Here is an 18,980-nt window from a genome sequence, read left to right on the forward strand (position 1 = left end):
TAATCAATACTGTGCGTAATTTATGGAGGAATAGACATATAGATCAATGAAACAGAATGGACAATCTATAAATAGACCCATAAACATAAGCTAATTGACTTTTGAAAAATGTGAAAAAGAAATTCAATGGAGAAAAGAAAGCCCTTTCAACAAATGGTGCTGGAATATTTGAGCATCCATGGATGAAGAAAACTAACCTTGACCCAAGTCTTACACCGTATACAAAAATTAACTAAAGATGGAACATGGACTTAAATATGAAATGTAAAACTATAAAACCTTGAAGAAAGACACAGGAGAAAACCTTTGGAACTAAGGTAAGACAAAAAATTCTTAGAATTCACACACCAAAAAATTCACAAAAGAAAAAATTGATAAATCAGATTTCATCAAGAGGGGGAATTAAATTGGTGAAAGAGTAGGGAGACCCAAAGTTCATCTTGTCCCTTGAACACAGCTAGAAAGTTATCAAATCATTCTGAAAACTGAAGAAATCAAGTGGAGTTCTGAAAGAACAAATCTGCAAGACTACAACTGTGACCACCTTTTGAAAGCTAGGAGGTGCAGAGAATTTACTGGGGAAGGTATTGCTCTGTGTATTGGTCTGTTTACATGGGGGAGGCCATGGGGAGGGAGCCTGTTTACAAAAGCTACCGCAAAAGAGTATAGGCAGCAGAGCGCAAAATTTGAACTTTTAGCAGTTTGCTGCCACCATGGGGGAAGTGCCTGGCTTAAAGGTGCTCAAGTGGTGAAGCAGGGCAGAATCCCAGGAGTGACAGCATGATCTGAGGATCCCTTGGGGTTACAAGAAATATGGGTCACACCAACATGCTGTGCTGTTTCCAGGCATGAGAGAAGAGACTTGCTCCAGCTGAGGGCAGCAAGCAGGGGTGTTGTCTTTCTGATCTGTTTAGACATAAACTGAACAGTTTCACAGTCCCACCACTGTTTTCTTAGCACAGGCTGACAAAACCATGGTAAGGCCCTCCCCCAGAGGAAAAAGGTCTGCTCTCACAGGAATCCCTAAAATTTGGAGTTTTGAAACTCAGTCCCATGCCTGAGGTAAAAAAGCTTGGACACAGGCTGGGTGAACATAGAGTTTTGACTGAAACCAGGGACACAGAGGGGTGATTAATTGCTCTTCAGTAAGGTTTCTCTGAGGAGCAGGGGGTGTGAACTTTCAGCTCTGGGCAAAAGAGTAGGGCGCCACATATTCATTCTGCCCTTCAGAGCTGAAAGCTTTCAGCTTTCAGGGAGAAAAACAGTGCCACTTAGTGGAGGCCAGAGCCACTTACACCAAGCCCTGCCTTCTTTTGCCCAAGGAAGCACATTTCTGCTGAAATAAGTCAGCATGAGAATCAGCACAGCAGGCCCTCCCACAGAAGACAAGCACAAACAACTCACTTGCACCATGTGTACTGATCATAGACTTCAGCTCTATAGGATATAGGATCAAACTTCCATTTTGCTTTTATTATTTATCTTTTAATTATTATTTTTTCATTTATTTTCTTATTTTTAAATTCCTTTTTAAATTTTTTACTATTACTATTTTTTGTTTTTATATATACATATTATTTTATTTTTACTTTATTGTTTATTTTATTTTATTATTTTATTTTATTTTTCAATCTAGATTCTTTTAACAAGCAGACAAAAACACACCTAGGGTACAGTTTTCATGTTTTTTTTAGGTTTTTATCTTTGTTTTCTTGTTTTTTTTGTTTGTTTGTTTCTTCTTTTCTTTTCTGGACAAGATGAGAAGGAGAAATTCACCTGCCAAAAAAAGAACAGGCAGTAGAACTCACGGCTAGGGATTTAATCAACACAGACATAAGTAAGATATCTGAATTAGAATTTAAAACCATAATTATAAAAATACTAGCTGGGGTTGAAAAAAGCTTAGAAGACACCAAAGAATCTCTGCAGAGACAAAAGAACTAAAATCCAGTCAGGCTGAAATTTAAAATGCTATAACTGAGATGCAATCTCAAATGGATGCCATGACGGTGAGGATGGACAAAGCAGAGCAGTGAATCAGTGATACCGAAGATAAAATTACGGAAAATAATAAAGGTTAAAAGAAGAGGAACATGAAGACAAAAGATCACAAAGGAAGACTTCCAGAACTCAGTGACTTATTACATAGGAATAACATTCCCATCATAGGAATCCCAGAAGATGAAGAGAAAGAAAAAGGGACAGGCGGTTTATGTGAGTAAATTATAGCTAAAAACATCTCTAACCTGGAGAAGGACACACATATCAAAATCCAAGAGTCACAAAGAATTCCCATTAAATTCAACACAAGCTGACTATCACCAAGGAATATCATAGTCAACTTGACATAATACTCAGACAGGGAAAGAATCCTAAAAGCAGCAAGGGGAAAAAAGTCCTTAACCTACAAGGGAAGATTAATCAAGTTAGCAGCAGACCTGTCCACTAAAATTCGGCAGGCCAGAAGGAGTGGCAGGAAATATTCAATGTGCTGAAAGGGGAAAATATGAAGCCAAGAATTCTTTATCCAGCAAGGCTGTCATTCAGAATAGAAGGAGAGGCAAAGAGCTTCCCAGATAAAGAAAAACTAGAGTCTGTGACCACTATACCAGCTCTAAAGGGAATTTTATGGGGAACTCTTTGAGTGGAGAAAAACAAAACAAAACAAAAGACCAAAAGCAACAAAGATTAGAAAGGACCAGAGAGCATCACGAGAAACCCCAACTCTACAGGCAACACAATAGCACTAAATTCATATTTTTCAATAATCACACTGAATATAAATGAATTAAATTCTCCAATCAAAACACAGAGTATCAGATGGATAAAAAAACAAGATCCATCTATCTGCTGCCTATAAGAGACTCATTTTAGACCTAAAGACAACTGCAGATAGAAAATGAGGGGATGGAGAACCATCTATTATGCTAATGGAGGTCAAAAGAAAGCCAGAGTAGCCATACTTATATCAGACAAACGAAAGATCTAAAACCGACACTGTAATAAAAGATGAAAAAGGGTATTATATCAATATTAAGGGATCTAACTATCAAGATCTGAGAATTGTAAATATTTCTGCCCCCAATATGAAACACCCAAGTATATAAATCAATTAATCACAAACATAAAGAAATTCATTGATAATAATACCATAATAGTAGAACTCTTTAATACCCCATTTATAACAATGGACAGATCATCTAAGCAGAAAATCAGCAAGGAAACAACGGTTTTGAATGACACACTGTACTGGATGGATTTAACAGATATATTTAGAACATTTCATCCTAAATCAGCAGAATACACATTCTTCTCAAGTGCATATGAAACATTCTCCAGAATAGATTACATACTCGGTCACACATCAGCCCTCCACAGGTTAAAAAAGATCAAGATCATACCATGCATATTTTCAGATCACAATGCTATGAAACTTGAAATCAACCACAAGAAAAAGTTTGGAAATCCCTCAAATACATGGAAGTTAAAGAACATTCTATTAAAGAATGAATGGGTTAACCAGGAAATTAAAGAAGAAATTTAAAAATACATGGAAGGAAATGAAAATGAAACACAACAGTCCAAAATGTTTGGGATGCAGAAAAGGCAGTCCTGAGAGAACTGTACATTGCAATTCAGGCCTATCTCAAGAAGCAAGAAAGGTCCCAAATACACAACCTCACCTTACACCTAAAGAAGCTGTAAAATGAATAGCAAATAAAGCCCAAAGCCAGCAGAAGAAAGGAAATAATAAAGATTAGAGAAGAAATAAATGATGTAGAAACAACTCAGTAGAACAGATCAATGAAATAAAAAGCTGGTTTTTGAAAGAATAAACAAAATTGATAAACCCCTAGCCAGACTTCTCAAAAAGAAAGAGACAGGACCCAAATTGATAAAATCATGACTGAAAGAGGAGAGATAACAACCAACACCACAGAAATACAAACAATTACAAGAGAACACTATGAAAAATTATATGCCAACAAACTGGACAATCTGGAAGAAATGGGCAAACTCCTAGAAAATTCATACTACCAAAATTCAAACAGGAAGAAATAGAAAATTTGAACAGGCCCATATCCAGCAAATTGAATCAGTTATCAAAAATCTCCCAATAAGATTCCTGGGCCAGATGGCTTCCCAAGGGAATTCTATCAGACGTTTAAAGAAGAGTTAATACCTATTCTTCTCAAACTCTTACAAAAAATAGAAATGGAGGGAAAACTTCCGAACTCATTCTGTCAATCCAGCATTACCTTGATTCCAAAACCAGAAAAGACCCCACAAAAAAGGAGAATTACAAGCCAATATCCTTATTAACCTGGATGCAAAAATTCTCAACAAGATACTAGCAAATTGAATTCCACATACATTAAAAGAATTATTCACCATGATCAAGGGGGATTTATTCCTGGGCTGCAGGGGTGGTTCAATATTTACAAATCAATGAATGTGATACACCACATCAATAAAAGAAAGGATACGAACCATATGATCCTCTCAAGAGATGCAGAAAAAGCATTTGACAAAATATAGCATCCTTTCTTGATAAAAGCCCTCAAGAAAGTATGGACAGAAGAAACATATCTCAACATCACAAAGGCCATATACAAAAGAACCACAGCTAATATCATCCTTAATGGGGAAAAACTGAGAGCTTTTTCCCTAAGGTCAGGAATATGACAGGAATGTCCACTCTCACCACTGTTGTTCAACACAGTACTGGAAGTCCTAGGCCTCAGCAATAAGACAACAAAAAGAAATAAAAGGCACACAAATTGTCAAGGAAGAAGTCAAACTCTCACTCTTTGCAGACAACATGATCCTGTATGTGGAAAACCTGAAGATTCCACCCAAAAACTGCTATAACTGATATACAAATTTAGTAAAGTCGCAGGATACAAAATCAATGTACAGAAATTGGTTGCATTTATATACACCAATAACGGAGCAACAGAAAGAGATACCAAGGAATCGATCCCATTTACAATTGTGTCAAAAACCATAAGATACCTAAGGAATAAGTCTAACCAAGGAGGTATGCTTTTGGTATGCTATCCAAAAGATCTGTATGCTGAAAACTATAGAACACTTATGAAAGAAACTGAAAAGACACAAAGAAATGGAAAAACATTCCATGTTCCTGGATTGTAAGAACAAATATTGTTAAAATGTCCATACTACCCAAAGCAGTCTGTGCATTTAATTCAATCTCTATCAAAGTAACACCAGGATTCTTCAAAGAACAAGAAAAACAATTCCAAAATTTGTATGGAACCAGAAAAGACCCGGAATAGCCAAAGTCATGTTGAAAAAGAAAACCAAAGCTGGATGCATCACAATTCTGGGCTTTAAGCTGTATTACAAAGCTGTAATCAGCAAGACAGTATGGTATTGGCAGAAAAACAAACACATAGATCAATGGAACAGAATAGAGAACCCACAAATGGACCCACAAATGTTTGGCCACTAATCTTTGACACAGCAAGAAGGAATATCCAATGGAGAAAAGACAGTCTCAAGAAATGGTGTTGAGAAAACTGGACAGCGACATGCAGAAGAACGAAACTGAGCCACTTTCTTATACCATACACAAAATTAAATTCAAAATGGATAAAAGACTTAAATGTAAGACAGGAAACCATCAAAATCATAGAAGAGAAAACAGGCAGCAACCTCTTTGACCTTGGTTGCATCAACCTCTTACTTGACACATCTCCAGAGGCAAGAGAAACAAAAGCAAATATGAACTACTGTGACCTCATCAAGATAAAAATTCCTTATGCACAACAAAGGACACAGTCAACAAAACTAAACGGCAACCGTAATGGAAGAAGATATCTGTAAATGACATTTTGGATAAGGGTTAGTATCCAAAATACATAAAGATCTTATCAAACTCAACACCCAAAAAACAAATGACCCAGTGAAGAAATGGGCAAAAGACATGAATAGACACTTTTCCAAAAAAGACATCCAGATGCCAACAGACACATGAAAAGATGCTCAACATTACTCATCATCAGGGAAATACAAATGAAAATCATGATGAGATACCAACTCACACCCGTCAGAATGGCTACAATGAACAACAGATGTCAAGGATGCAGAGAAAGGGGAGCCCTTTTGCACTGCTGGTGGGAATGCAAACCGGTACAGCCACTCTAGAAAACAGTATGGAGGTTTTTCAAAAAATTAAAAATAGAGTTATCCTATGATCCAGCAATTGCACTACTAGGTATTTATCCAAAGGATATAAAATGCTGATTGAAGGGGCACATGCAACCCAATGTTTATAGCAGCACTATCAACAATAGCCAAATTATGGAAAGAGCCCGCATGTCCATGGACTGACGAATGGATAAAGAAGAGGTGGTATATATACACAATGAAATACTACTCCATGATTAAAAGGAATGAAATCATGCCATTTGCAGCACCATGGATGGAACTAGAGTCTATTATGCTAAGAGAAATAAATCAGAGAAAGACACAAATATCATATGATTTCACTCATGTGGAATTTAAGAAACAAAACAGATGAACATAGAGGAAAGGAATGAAAATAAAATAAGATAAAAACAGAAAGGGAGGCAAACCATAAGAGACTCTTAAATATAGAGAAGAAACTGAGGACTGCAGGGGAAGTAGGTGGCAGGATGGGCTAAATGGGTGATGGGCATTAAAGTGAGCACCTGTTGGAATGAGCACTGGGAGTTATATGTAAGTGATGAATCACTAAATTCTGTTCTTGAAACCAACACTACACTATATGCTAACTAACTTTAATTTAAATTTAAAAAATCAGACTTCATCAAAATTAAAAGGTTTCCTCTGTGAAATGCTGTTAAGAGGCCCAGTTTATAGCTGCACTATCAACATTAGCCAAATTATTGGAAGAGCCCAAATACCCATCGAGTGATGACAGGATAAAGAAGATATGGTATATACATATAATGAAATATTACTCAGTTGTCAAAAAAATAAAATATTGCCGCTTGCAATGATGTGGATGGACTAGAATGTATTATGCTAAGGGAAACAAGTCAGTCAGAGAAAGACAAATTCCATATGATTTCACTCATATGTGGACTTTAAGAAACAACACAGATGAACATAGGGGAAAGGGGAAAAAGATAAGGAGGCAAACCATAAGAGACTCTTTACCACAGAGAAGACATTGAGGGTGGGCAGTGAATGGGCTCAATGGATGGTGGATATTAAGGAGGGAAGTTGTTGAATGAGCACTGGGTGTTATATGTAAGTGGTGAATCATTAAATTCTATACGGAAAAAAAAAGCTGTAACAATCCAAGTAGAAAATGGGCAAAAGACACAAAGAGACATTTCATTGAGGCACATACTGGTAGCAAATACACATATGAAAAGATGGTTAATTTCTTTAACCATTAGAGAAATTCAAATCTTATCACAATTATATCACTATACAACTATCAAAAACACTAAATGAAAAATAGTGGCAATGCCAAATAATGGCAAGGATGCAGAGAAACTGCCACTCAGACATTTCTGGTGGTGAAGTAAAATGATATATCCACTCTAGAAAACAGTCTGTAGCTTCTTAAAAAACGAAACACGAAATTAACATATGAATCAGCAATTGCACTTCTGTGCTTTTATCCTTAGGAAATGAATACTTACGTACACATGTTTATAGCAGCTTTATTCATAAACGGGAATCAGCACAAATGTCCTTCTACTGGTGCATGCTTAAACAAACAGAGGAACATCCATGGCATGGAATACTGCTCAGCAATAAAAAACAGAAGTCGGAGCAACTGATACACAGAATAACCTGGATGAGCCTCAGTGAAAAAAAGCCAATTTCTAATGATTCCAGTAACGTTGCATTTATGAAATGACAAATTACAGAAATGGAGAAAATACAGTGGCTGCCAGAGCTTAAGGAAAAGATAGGGCAAGAGAAAAATGGGTTTGCTGATAAAAGGGCAACATGAGAATCCTTGTCATGAAGTTATTCTGTATCCTGCCTGCATCCATGTCAATAACCTGTTAATGTACTATAGTTTGTAACGTGTTACATTTGAGAAACTGGGCAAAGGGTACATGGATTTTAAGTAGTATTTCTTACAACTCTCTAACAGTTTTAGTTTAGTACTTTTAGTTTTCATGAGCTTAATCATATATGCAAATATTTTTGCATCTGTCTTTTAAATATGTATTGTTCATTTCTGTCATGTTGTACTGTATTGACAGAAACTGCCAAAGCACAATGAAATAACAGGTATGAAGAATATTTTTGCCATCTTGTTTTAATAAGAACATATCTAGTATTTCCCCTTTTGGTATATGCATGTTTTTATTTGTTTTTATTTTTTAAATTTAAATTCAAGTTAGTTAATATACCATGTAGTCTTGGATTCAGGAGTAGAACCCAGTGATTCATCTCTTAAACATGACACCCAGTGCTCATCCCCAAAAGTGCCTTCCTTAATGCCCATCACCCATTTAACCCATCCCCTCACCCTGCCCCCTCCAGCAACCCTCAGTTTGTTCTCTGCCTTTAAGAGAATCTTATGGCTTTCATTATTTAAATAGATATAGATTCTATAAGCCCTTATCTGCAATTACAAAATCCAAACAGCTTTGGAAACTGAGCATTTTCCCCTAAGTTTGGGCCCTAATAAACTGATCTTTAACACACCCTAGATTAAACAGAATATCAGCTACAGACATGAAACTAAAAGCCAAAAACCCTAACTCTCAACTCGGTGCTCCTATGATGTCAGGGAATTAAGAAATGTGACCTACATGGTATCAGGAGATAAAGGAAGAAACAATCTGGCATTGTTGAGTCCCTGTCATGTTCTACGCACTTGATACATCTCATAACATTTACTTCTCTCAGCAACTCTGTGAGGTACATTAATCCCATTTTACAGATTAAGAATCTAAGGCTCAAAGATGTTAAATAAACTGCCCAAGATTTCATGACTGAGCTAGGATATAAAGCCAGACTGACTTGGCCCAAAGCTAAAGGGTTTCCTTTAAACAGGAATGTGGCATTATAGAAAGGAGTGGAGACTGACAAGTGGGAGGCAAGGAGAGAAACTATGAGGTTGTAGGGTATTGTGACCACTTCTTCATGGAACTTTCCTGATAAACTTCTTTTTCCTAACTTTCCCAAACATATATTTTTGTCTGTCCCAGTCTTTTTTTGTTTGTTTGTTTGTTTGTTTGTTTTGGTCTCTTGGGCTCCTGCATCAAAGCCATCCCAAGGCATCAGAAGGAGTAGGGCAAAAGGGGACCATAAGAGGGAGGTGCAAGATAAAAGCACCTTTCCTGATTTGGCAGTGTTCTCTGATCATCGGAGGAAGAGAAGATGGAGTCTCTACACTATCTTTCTTTGTCCTGATGCATCAAATTTCTTTTATACACATTCCCTAAGTCCTTTCCTCACCAGCCTGGTCATCTTAGGAGGACTCTGAGGGAAAGACATCCAAATAAAGTGAGTGTATTCTATCATCTGCTTCATTCCTCTTCAAGTGGTCAATTTCCCCATGTTTTCTTTCTGTCTAATACATTTCTCTTCCTGTTACTGTCTACGCCTAATAAAACCCAAACTCCTATCAGTATTTTCCACATCTGGTCCATCCTAATCATCAGACTGATATTGCTTTCTACATGTTTTCCACTCATAGCTGGTTTCTTTATTTATTTGTAATGTGCCTGGCCTCCTTAAAGCTTTTATAATCTTCCATTCATAGTCAACTCTTTCTATGTGATAGATATCTTTGCCTAATCTTCTTTCATTGGATCTTTTGTCTATATAGCACATTTATCCTACCCAAATATGCTCTATATTATCTACAGAAATTCTAACCTCTTTGCACATAATCTTTCTTATGTTTTATCTGGTTCCTGTAGGTCTACTCATTCTTCTACATTTGATGTTTGTTTTCCTTACATATTATTCCAATTCTGTCAAGTTTTCTGGTAATCCATTTAAATTCTCTACTCCTGATCATTTCCAAACAACTCCTTTTTACATCATGCCTTCTTTACAGCCCATTCCTATGATCTGCAATTCATCAGTTTTGCCTGTATCATACCTTTCTCCATTTTCCCATCCATCCATACAACCATTTACCTTTACTAATGGCCATAATACCTTTACTAAAGCTGAGCTTATAATAGGAGCTACTGTCAAAAGGAGAGACAGATATATCAGTAAATAATCTATGTCTAGAAATATGGGTAGTTTTGGAACATGGTAACTAACAAACTGAAACATGAGGGATAAACAATAATTTCTAGGATTAGGGATAGGTATTTTTGATAGAAAGAAGAGTATGTGCAAATTCCACAGTTAGAGAACATCATGTCACACTTAGAAAAAGGGAAATAGTGGGCAATGACTGGATTATTGTAGGACAGTTAAAAGAAATATATTTGGGGCTTATTTTGTATGTATTTTCCCCAAATTGGATGCACTTGGGGCAGTGATATGGTCATACTTTTACATAAAATCTCACTCTAGAAACAAATGGCATTTAGATTTATGAGGGTTGAGACCAGAGGAAGAAAGATCAGGTAATAAGATACTGAAATAGCTAAACTGAGAAATAACAAGGACCTGATGGGCATAAGCGACTGGGGGGAAGGCTGTAGAAATAGGACAGGAGAGAAGGACAGACATGAGAGATAATTAAAGAAGAAGTTAAGATATAACTTAGATTAGTTGTGAGTGAGATGTGGGTTTGGGATGGGGAGAATAAATATGTAGGAGACTTTCAGATCTCTGGTATAGGTGACTGCATGGAAACTAATGTTATTGACTCTCATAAAGGAATAACAGGCTTAGGAAATATTTTTCTAGACATTTTCTATTTGAGGGACCCATGTGACATTAAGAGAATTATGTCCACTCCTTGCTATACCATTAAGGACATCTGAGGCACTTTGGCATAAAGTTCTTCCTGTACATCCACCTGAATAATAGCAGCAGTGATATAGCTAGTGAAATAATTGCTAGGCTTTCACAGGCTCTAATGGGAACAGTAATGAGAGGAACCTCACCAAACAAGTGTTAGGTGAAAGAAAGAAAGAAGGACAATTAATGCCTCTATGTGGAGATGCCACAAAAGCCAAGATTTGAAGGTTAATTCGGAGCTGGCCACCCTTATGCAGATTGCAGCATAAGCAAAGGTACAGAGGTGATAAGCATGCTGTAAAACTTTTTTAGTGTTTATTTATATTGGAGAGAGAGAGACAGAGTGTGAGTCGGGGAGGGTCAGAGAGAGATGGAGACACAGAATCTGAAGCAGGCTCCAGGCTCTGAGCTGTCAGCATAGAGCCTAACCCAGGGCTCAGAACTCACAAGCTGTGAGATCATGACCTGAGCCAAAGTCGGACACTTAATTTACTGAACTACCCAGGCACTGCCCACCCCCCGCCCCAGATGTGATAATCATATGGTATACCAAGAGCTGCAAGGTATAAAATACAATGTAGTCTGTGACAAGAGATACGGTTTTGGTAATAGAAGTGCATATCATGAGGTACTTATGTGCCTTGTTAAATAGCTTAAATGTTATTGTGTAGGCAGTGGGATACTATGAAAGAATTTTAAGTAGGGAAGTGAAATGATCAGATTTGAGCTTCAGGGAAAGATTACAGGCAGTGAGACCAATTAGGAGCCCACATGTGAGAGGCTGACTTTTTGTTTTTAGTGTGCAGAGCATCAAATATGAGGATAGAGAAGATTAAAGGATAAGCGGGAAGATCTGAGGCCAAGAGGGTTAAATGCACAACAAATAGTATATCAGGCAGGTATTGAGGAGAAAGGATCAAGGGTAAGGATATGAATGTAACTGTACAATTACAATTGTAATTTTTAGGTTCCCTTTTATGAAGCTGGTACATGGTATAATGGTAGGCATAGCAGTTTAAATTTTCAAGAATGAGAAGAGGAAGATATGTCCTCACCACTAGACTGTAAGCCGCTTAAAGCCTTAGTAAGTCTCTTGTTTGCCTTTTATGTACTAAAACTTTTAGTCTGTATGAGGTAAAGGTGTGTTAACTAACTTTATTGTGGTAAATATTTCACAATATATACCTGTATCAAATTGTCACATAGTATACCTTAAGCTTACACAATGTTATATGTCAATTATCTCTCAACAAAGCTAGAAAAAAGTCATTAGCAGGTTGAAGTTTGATATATGAAGTTTGATTTTGTTCTCAGAGGAACGAGCTTGAAACTAAAAAGTAAGGAAACTCCTTAGGGGAAATAGCACCCTGATGTTTAGCTGACTCTCTCCTATTCTCCTTTCTAATCTCTGTACTCCCTTCCAATGTATGACCATGTCGAGACAGTAGGGTGACAATAACCCCATGTGACTATGTCTGCTTCTGTTCCACATCAAATCCAGAAGAGCCTTGAAATTTTGAAAGGGCAAATTTTATTTTTGATACCAAAGTAAACAAAGAGAGTACTCCACTAAATGTATGCTTTTTTATTGGTCTTGTTACTGGCAAAATAATTAAACAAAGAGGTCATTAGACTGAGATGGCTCTCACGCCTTGGTTGCCTACTTATTAAGCAAACCAAAACTTAAGCTAGAGTCAATTGTAAATGTGTTCATATCCAAGAAAACAAAATTTAAGAACAACCAATCACAAACAGCCAAGGAAACTTTCCCAAGCAAGGCAACCACTTAAATGTAGCTAATCAAATAATGCCCTTGCCTTTCTTCTGAGTCTGCTCTATAAAAGTCTTTCCATTCATTAGCTTCCGTCACTAGAGCACAGTTTACTTCTTTCCGTTTGGTGCTGCCCAATTTAAATCAATTTTTCTCAAATAAACTTGAAACTTTCAATATGCCTCAGTTTAATTTTTGACAATACTCGAGAAGGGGGCTACTCTCATTCCAAGAGAGCACAACTTTCAGAACTGATGGGATTCTCAGTATTTCTACCATCCAGAATACCTTCCTAACATAATTTCAAGGTGCATCCCAAGTCCTCCTCTAAGTGCAGGTTTTGTAGAAGTTTCTATCCAGAGATGCTGTGACTTCTTGGGTTCTACAATGTTCCTTCTTTCTTGTAGTATGGAGTTGCTTGTAGCTGAGCCCCAAAGATCCTCTCCCCTGGATATAAATCCAGGATGGATCTTATAGTCCCTCCTTTGTGTTGCCTGAATATTTTCGAAGCTCTGAGGTCCTGACTTCCTGGTTCCATCTCTTACACTCTGTGTGACCTGGAACATGTTACTTAATCTCTTTATGCCTCGGTTTTCTTAGATGTTAAGTGGCGTTAAAATCGTACTAACTCACAGCGTTCTTCTGAAGATTAAGTGAATTAATATCTGCAAATATTTTAAAACAGTGTCCATACAATTAATGCATAGCAAATACTCAATTGTGTTACATGTTTAGTACTGTTATTCCTCCATTGTGTAACTTATTTCCTCAAAACAGAGTCACAATCTAGCTCACAAACTCTCACTTTAGGGCAGCCTAGACTCTCTTACTACTATATTTGGTTTTGATCTATATTCTTCAGTAACCAACTAGTGTCACTTTTACAAGTGTTTATCAGTATATTCTTCTCCAAGGGCCAGAACAGACTCTTACCCTATTCCCAGTATGAAGTAGTTCATTTTTGTTTACTTTTGTCTTAGCTCATTTCCAGATTACAGCAGAAAGTGACGTCCTCAGTTTGGTGATGAATGACACGCATACAAACATTCTGTCAATATAAACCCACCACAAGAAAGCCTGGGTTCTTGTTGCTGCCTCCTGAAGTCCCTCTGTTCTCTCTCCTAAAGATCAGTGGGCAAGACTGACATTATGGAGCAGAGGAATAAGAGTGGGAGGGTAAGTGAGTTTGTGTTGCTGGGCTTCCCGGCTCCTGCGCCACTGCGGGCACTTTTATTCGCCCTTTCTCTGCTGGCCTATGTGTTGGTGCTGACTGAAAACACACTCATCATTATGGCAATTAGAAACCACCCCACCCTTCACAAACCCATGTACTTCTTTCTGGCTAATATGTCCTTCTTGGAGATCTGGTATGTTACTGTCACTATTCCCAAGATGTTAGCTGGATTTGCTGGGTCCAAACAGAGCCAGGGACAGCTAATCTCCTTTGAGGGCTGCATGACACAGCTCTATTTTTTCCTGGGACTGGGCTGCACTGAATGTGTCCTTCTTGCTGTTATGGCCTATGATCGCTATGTGGCCATCTGCCATCCTCTCCACTATGCTGTCATTGTCAGCGGTCAGCAGTGTGTGCAGCTTGCAGCTGGCTCCTGGGCTGGAGGTTTTGGTATCTCCATGGTCAAAGTTTTTCTCATTTCTCGCCTCTCCTACTGTGGACCCAACATCATCAACCACTTTTTCTGTGATGTCTCCCCATTACTCAATCTTTCATGTACTGATATGTCAACAGCAGAGCTTACAGACTTTGTTCTGGCCATTTTTATCCTGCTGGGGCCACTCTCTGTCACTGGGGCCTCCTATATGGCCATCACTGGTGCTGTGGTACGAATTCCCTCGGCTGCTGGGCGCCATAAAGCCTTTTCCACCTGTGCCTCTCACCTCACTGTTGTGATCATCTTCTATGCAGCCAGTATCTTCATCTACGCCCGGCCAAAGGCACTCTCAGCTTTTGACACCAACAAGCTGGTTTCTGTACTCTATGCTGTCATTGTACCTTTGCTCAACCCCATCATTTACTGCTTACGCAATCAAGAGGTCAAGAGAGCCCTACGCCATACGCTACACCTATACCAGGGCCAGGATGCTAAGCGCAGGAAAGCAAGCAGAGATGGGTAGAAAATGCTCTTAAACTTGGCATCTATATCTTCTATGAAGTCCAGAGGAGTTCTTATGCCCTAAATTAGGGACTAGGGCTCAAAAACACCACCATGGAACTAATCCAGAAGGGAGAAGAGGGAAGGATTGCAAGCTGGCAGCTGGATTTCTGCAGGACAGCACTGTAAATACATGTTAGAATGCTCCATGTTATCTACTCTATTGTAATTTACATAGAACAGGTTCATGAATCATGCATCCTGATGGGATGAGAAGGATTGGCTCTGAGCAGAAGACTGACTGCACTTCAATATTTAAATAAGCAAACAAATGCAGAACTAATATCTCTAAATGGCCTTGCCTGGGTTTGCTCTTTGTCTTAGTTCTGTGGCTGAAGGTGTAGAAAAGGAAAGCAGAAGGAGGAAGCCATTCAAGGAAGCACAGACTTCATTATGGAATAGAATTAGAAGACTTCTGGTTAATCTCTTCTAGCTGCAAACCACTGACGATAGCTTATGAGGTAGCAGAGGTCCAGGTGATTATTTTAGTATGAATTACAAGGCAAGCAGATAGGAAACTGAGAAGTTTTGTGTTAGCAACATGTCACCTAGTGGACTCCAGGTATTTCTATAACCATTTCCTGATTTACCTAGGTCAGTGCACACACCAAGCTAGTGACTAAGTGCACTTATTTAATAAATCTGTTTTACTAATTTACTATAAGCTTATACTCATACATTAAGTGGAATACTATGTAGATCTTAAAACACCATGATCTACATAGAGCTAATGACAGAGAAATATTCTCAGTATAATAAATCAAAATATTAGGTTATGTAACAGCATCAAAAGTATTAGGCTTACAAATGGAAAAGGAAAATGTGATATAGATTTACACACACACACACACACACACACACACACACACTGAAATATTACTCAGCCTTAAAAAAGGATAAGATGTGTCATTTGCAACAATATGGATGGACCTCGAGGGCATTCATTACTCTAAGTGAAATAAGTCAGAATAAGTAAAGCTAATACCATATGATTTCACTCATATGTGGAATCTAAAAAAACAAATGAATAAACAAACAAAAAGCAAGATCAGACCCATTAACACACAGAACAAACTGACGGTTGTCAGAAGGGAGGAAGGTATGGGATGGGCAAAATGGGTGAAGAGGAGTGGAAGATACAGGCTTTCCATTATGGACTGAATAAGTCACAGGAATAAAAAGCACAGGATAGGGAATATAGTCAATGATATTGTAATAGTGATGTAGTGAGACAAATGGTAGCTACACTTGTGGTAAGTGTAGCATAACATATAGAGAAGTTGAATTACTGTGTACATCTGAAACTAATGTACCATTGTGTGCCTGCTGTACTCAAATTTTAAAAATTAATTTTAAAAAAGATCATGACTGCTCAGCATGAAACCAAGTATAGGCTTTTCTGAGCAAAGAATACTGTGAGATAGCACAGATGTTATACCCTGAAGCAGACCCTGGTTCTACCTGCAAAAATGCATCTAAAATCTGACCATCTCAAAAAAAGAAAAGTTACCAGTCTTATTGTTTGTTTAAATTAGGCTAGAAGGAAATTAACTGAGATGTTAGCTATAACCATGCAATTTAGCCATTACTCTTATAAACTGCCTTCTGTGCCAAAGGTATTGTTACCAACATATTGATTTAAACAAGCATTTCTTACCCAATAAAATACACAGCTTTATTCATCTGGGAAGACAGATGGATACAGGGTATCTCAGCATGGTGTTTAGAAACTTACAATGACCTAAGAATCAGAACACTGAAGACAACAGCCTACATGAAGCTTCTCTCCAGATGTGGGAAACTTCTGGTGTTGCAGCCTGTCTTTCCATAGTTTTCTGCTGTTTAATAAAGTCTGAAAGGCTACTAGCAAGGAAATCGAGCATTATTTGCTAGTTGCTACCTATTAAAAATTCTAGTATATGTATCTTTTTGTGCCAAAAGTTACATAACCTTATAAGTATTTTATTATAATTTGTTTTTATATTTTATTGTGTTATTACAATCTATTATAACTTACATTTATAATGACTAGATGAAAATTCATCAAAATCCTATCTCTTAACTGTCTCCAAGAATAAATTTCTGAAATGGGTTTACAAATCTGAGACTGGAGTGTCAGTCTCTGGACATCACTGTTGTAGCTATTATATGAACCTCCTTATAGGTTAACTCCAGTTAATAGGAAGTAAAAACATGATGTTGATTTCCTTCATTGTGCTTTTCTTTATTTTCCAAGCTTTTTACAGTAAAATGCATTATTTTCTCAAGTTTTAAAAAATTCCTCTAATTCTGAATTCAAAATTTAAAACCAGATACTTCAGGTATAGGAAAAGTGTCTAGCACATTTCCTGCATATATTCATCTTTCACTAACAATGAATGAAAAGATGCTTGAGTCCATGTGAACTATGGCAAGATCCAAACTTCTCTTTTGACTTGGACTGCATTTTCAAAGTCATGTGATTCTCATGGCTCATACTGAATTTGATGGCACAAAACCTAAGATTTTTCAAGTGAACTATTAACTGTCAGATGAAGTATTCCTCATCCTCCATTGATTAATTAATTTTGCCCCCAACCTAGATAGAGAATTTTATTTTATTCCTGTTACATTTGATCCTGTTTGTTTCAAACCATCTTTATAGGCTGCCATTCTTTAAAAATATTGCATAGATACTGTGACTTTTTTAAATTCCCTTTTGCAGGGCAGTGTCTGGGGGAGTCTCCAGTCTCCTTCTAGGAGTACTGGATCCAGACTGGATCTTTCAGGTAGGAGAGATACTCAGAGTGGCCAGAGGTAACTCACATCTATAGAACAAGAGAGGATCAACATAGAGGGTTCCATGCTCAAAAATACCTACTTGTTCCCATCAACTTTGATAAACTCCACTTAGTCTCCCTTTCAAGTTTCTTCACAGTATGTTTTGTTTTCCTTTTTTTTTCTTTTGGTTTTCATTTTAATATCTTACCCATTACAATCTTGTGAAAATGAATGTTAGATTGTATTTTTTTTTGCTTGAACTTTATAATCCAATTCTTTTATAATTTACTAACATTTCACATTGAACAGAGTCAGAAAATATCTAAAAACCTTTTGGAAAAGAGCATTTGAGAAATAACAGTTCTTCTATAGTACTGGAAACCCTATTTTGCTTAAACAGCCCTTATAGTTAGGAAGTATAAGACTGAGAAACTATCTGATAGAGGGGACTTAAGAAACAGAATGCTTAAGTGGAGTGTGATATTTTAGATTGGATCCTGTGACATTAAATGGATAAGGAAAAACTGGTAAATTCTGAATAAAACCTGGAGTTTAGTTAACAACAATGTAGTAGTTTTAGCTTCTTACTTTTAAAAGTGTACAGTGAAATGTAAGGTGATGATATTAGGGGAAACAACGTAGGGGAGGGAAATATGAGAACTCTTTTTACTATCTTTGAAACTTTTCTCTAAAATAATATTAAACCCAAAATTAAGTTATTTAAAAAATAAAATAAATTATTATTTTTTATACCAAATTATTTCATAATTCTGATTTCAGTGACTTCGTAATAATAGCAGTAAGCCAACCCTGTTTGCTTATGGTGATACATACAGCAAATATTTGGCTTTTATGTGCTATGTTGAAAACCTCTTTTTCAAATTTTCCTGGATTTTTAATTCTCATAAAATTCATACCTTGATGCTGTTTTATTTTGCTAATTTATAAGAGAGAGCTAAAGTATTTTTGACAAATATTTTTTGCTTCACATTTAACAACTCTAACAAAACCGTGCCAGCTCTTTCACATAGCATCATGTCGTGCAGGCAAGCATGAGCGGACAGTTTCATGCACTGCAGAGAAGAGAAGGCTTATAGCATAGGTGTTTCCATTTTCCTCAGGGGATAATTACCCTCCCTGATTTTGATATTCCATAGTCTCATTTCATGAGGACCCAGTGGTCCCAGCCTTCCCAGAATTAGTGCCAACTCACCATATGCCTTTAGACAAAGAATATGGGAGAGTGGGAAAAGAGCTAGGTCCATCCTTCTCCATCAGATTCTAATTAGTCACATATAGACCTTTAGATCCTTTGTAGAATCTAAAGTTTCTCTAGGATTTTTCATATTTTTAGGCCCCTG

The 18,980-nt window shown here is 37.2% G+C and overlaps 1 protein-coding gene across 1 annotated transcript; it reads left to right on the forward strand.

The window, feature by feature from the left end:
* The first annotated feature begins 12,906 nt into the window (after nt 1-12,906).
* On the forward strand, nt 12,907-15,060 carry LOC109271330 (olfactory receptor 226). Its single transcript, XM_019456657.2, has one exon. The coding sequence runs from the start codon at nt 13,838-13,840 to the stop codon at nt 14,819-14,821; it is 984 nt and encodes a 327-aa protein (XP_019312202.1). The 5' UTR covers nt 12,907-13,837; the 3' UTR covers nt 14,822-15,060.
* The last annotated feature ends 3,920 nt before the right edge of the window (nt 15,061-18,980 follow it).

The sequence above is a fragment of the Panthera pardus genome, unplaced genomic scaffold (assembly GCF_024362965.1).
Source record: "Panthera pardus isolate Hobbes unplaced genomic scaffold, ASM2436296v1 HiC_scaffold_12, whole genome shotgun sequence".
Classification (NCBI taxonomy): Eukaryota; Metazoa; Chordata; class Mammalia; order Carnivora; family Felidae; genus Panthera; species Panthera pardus.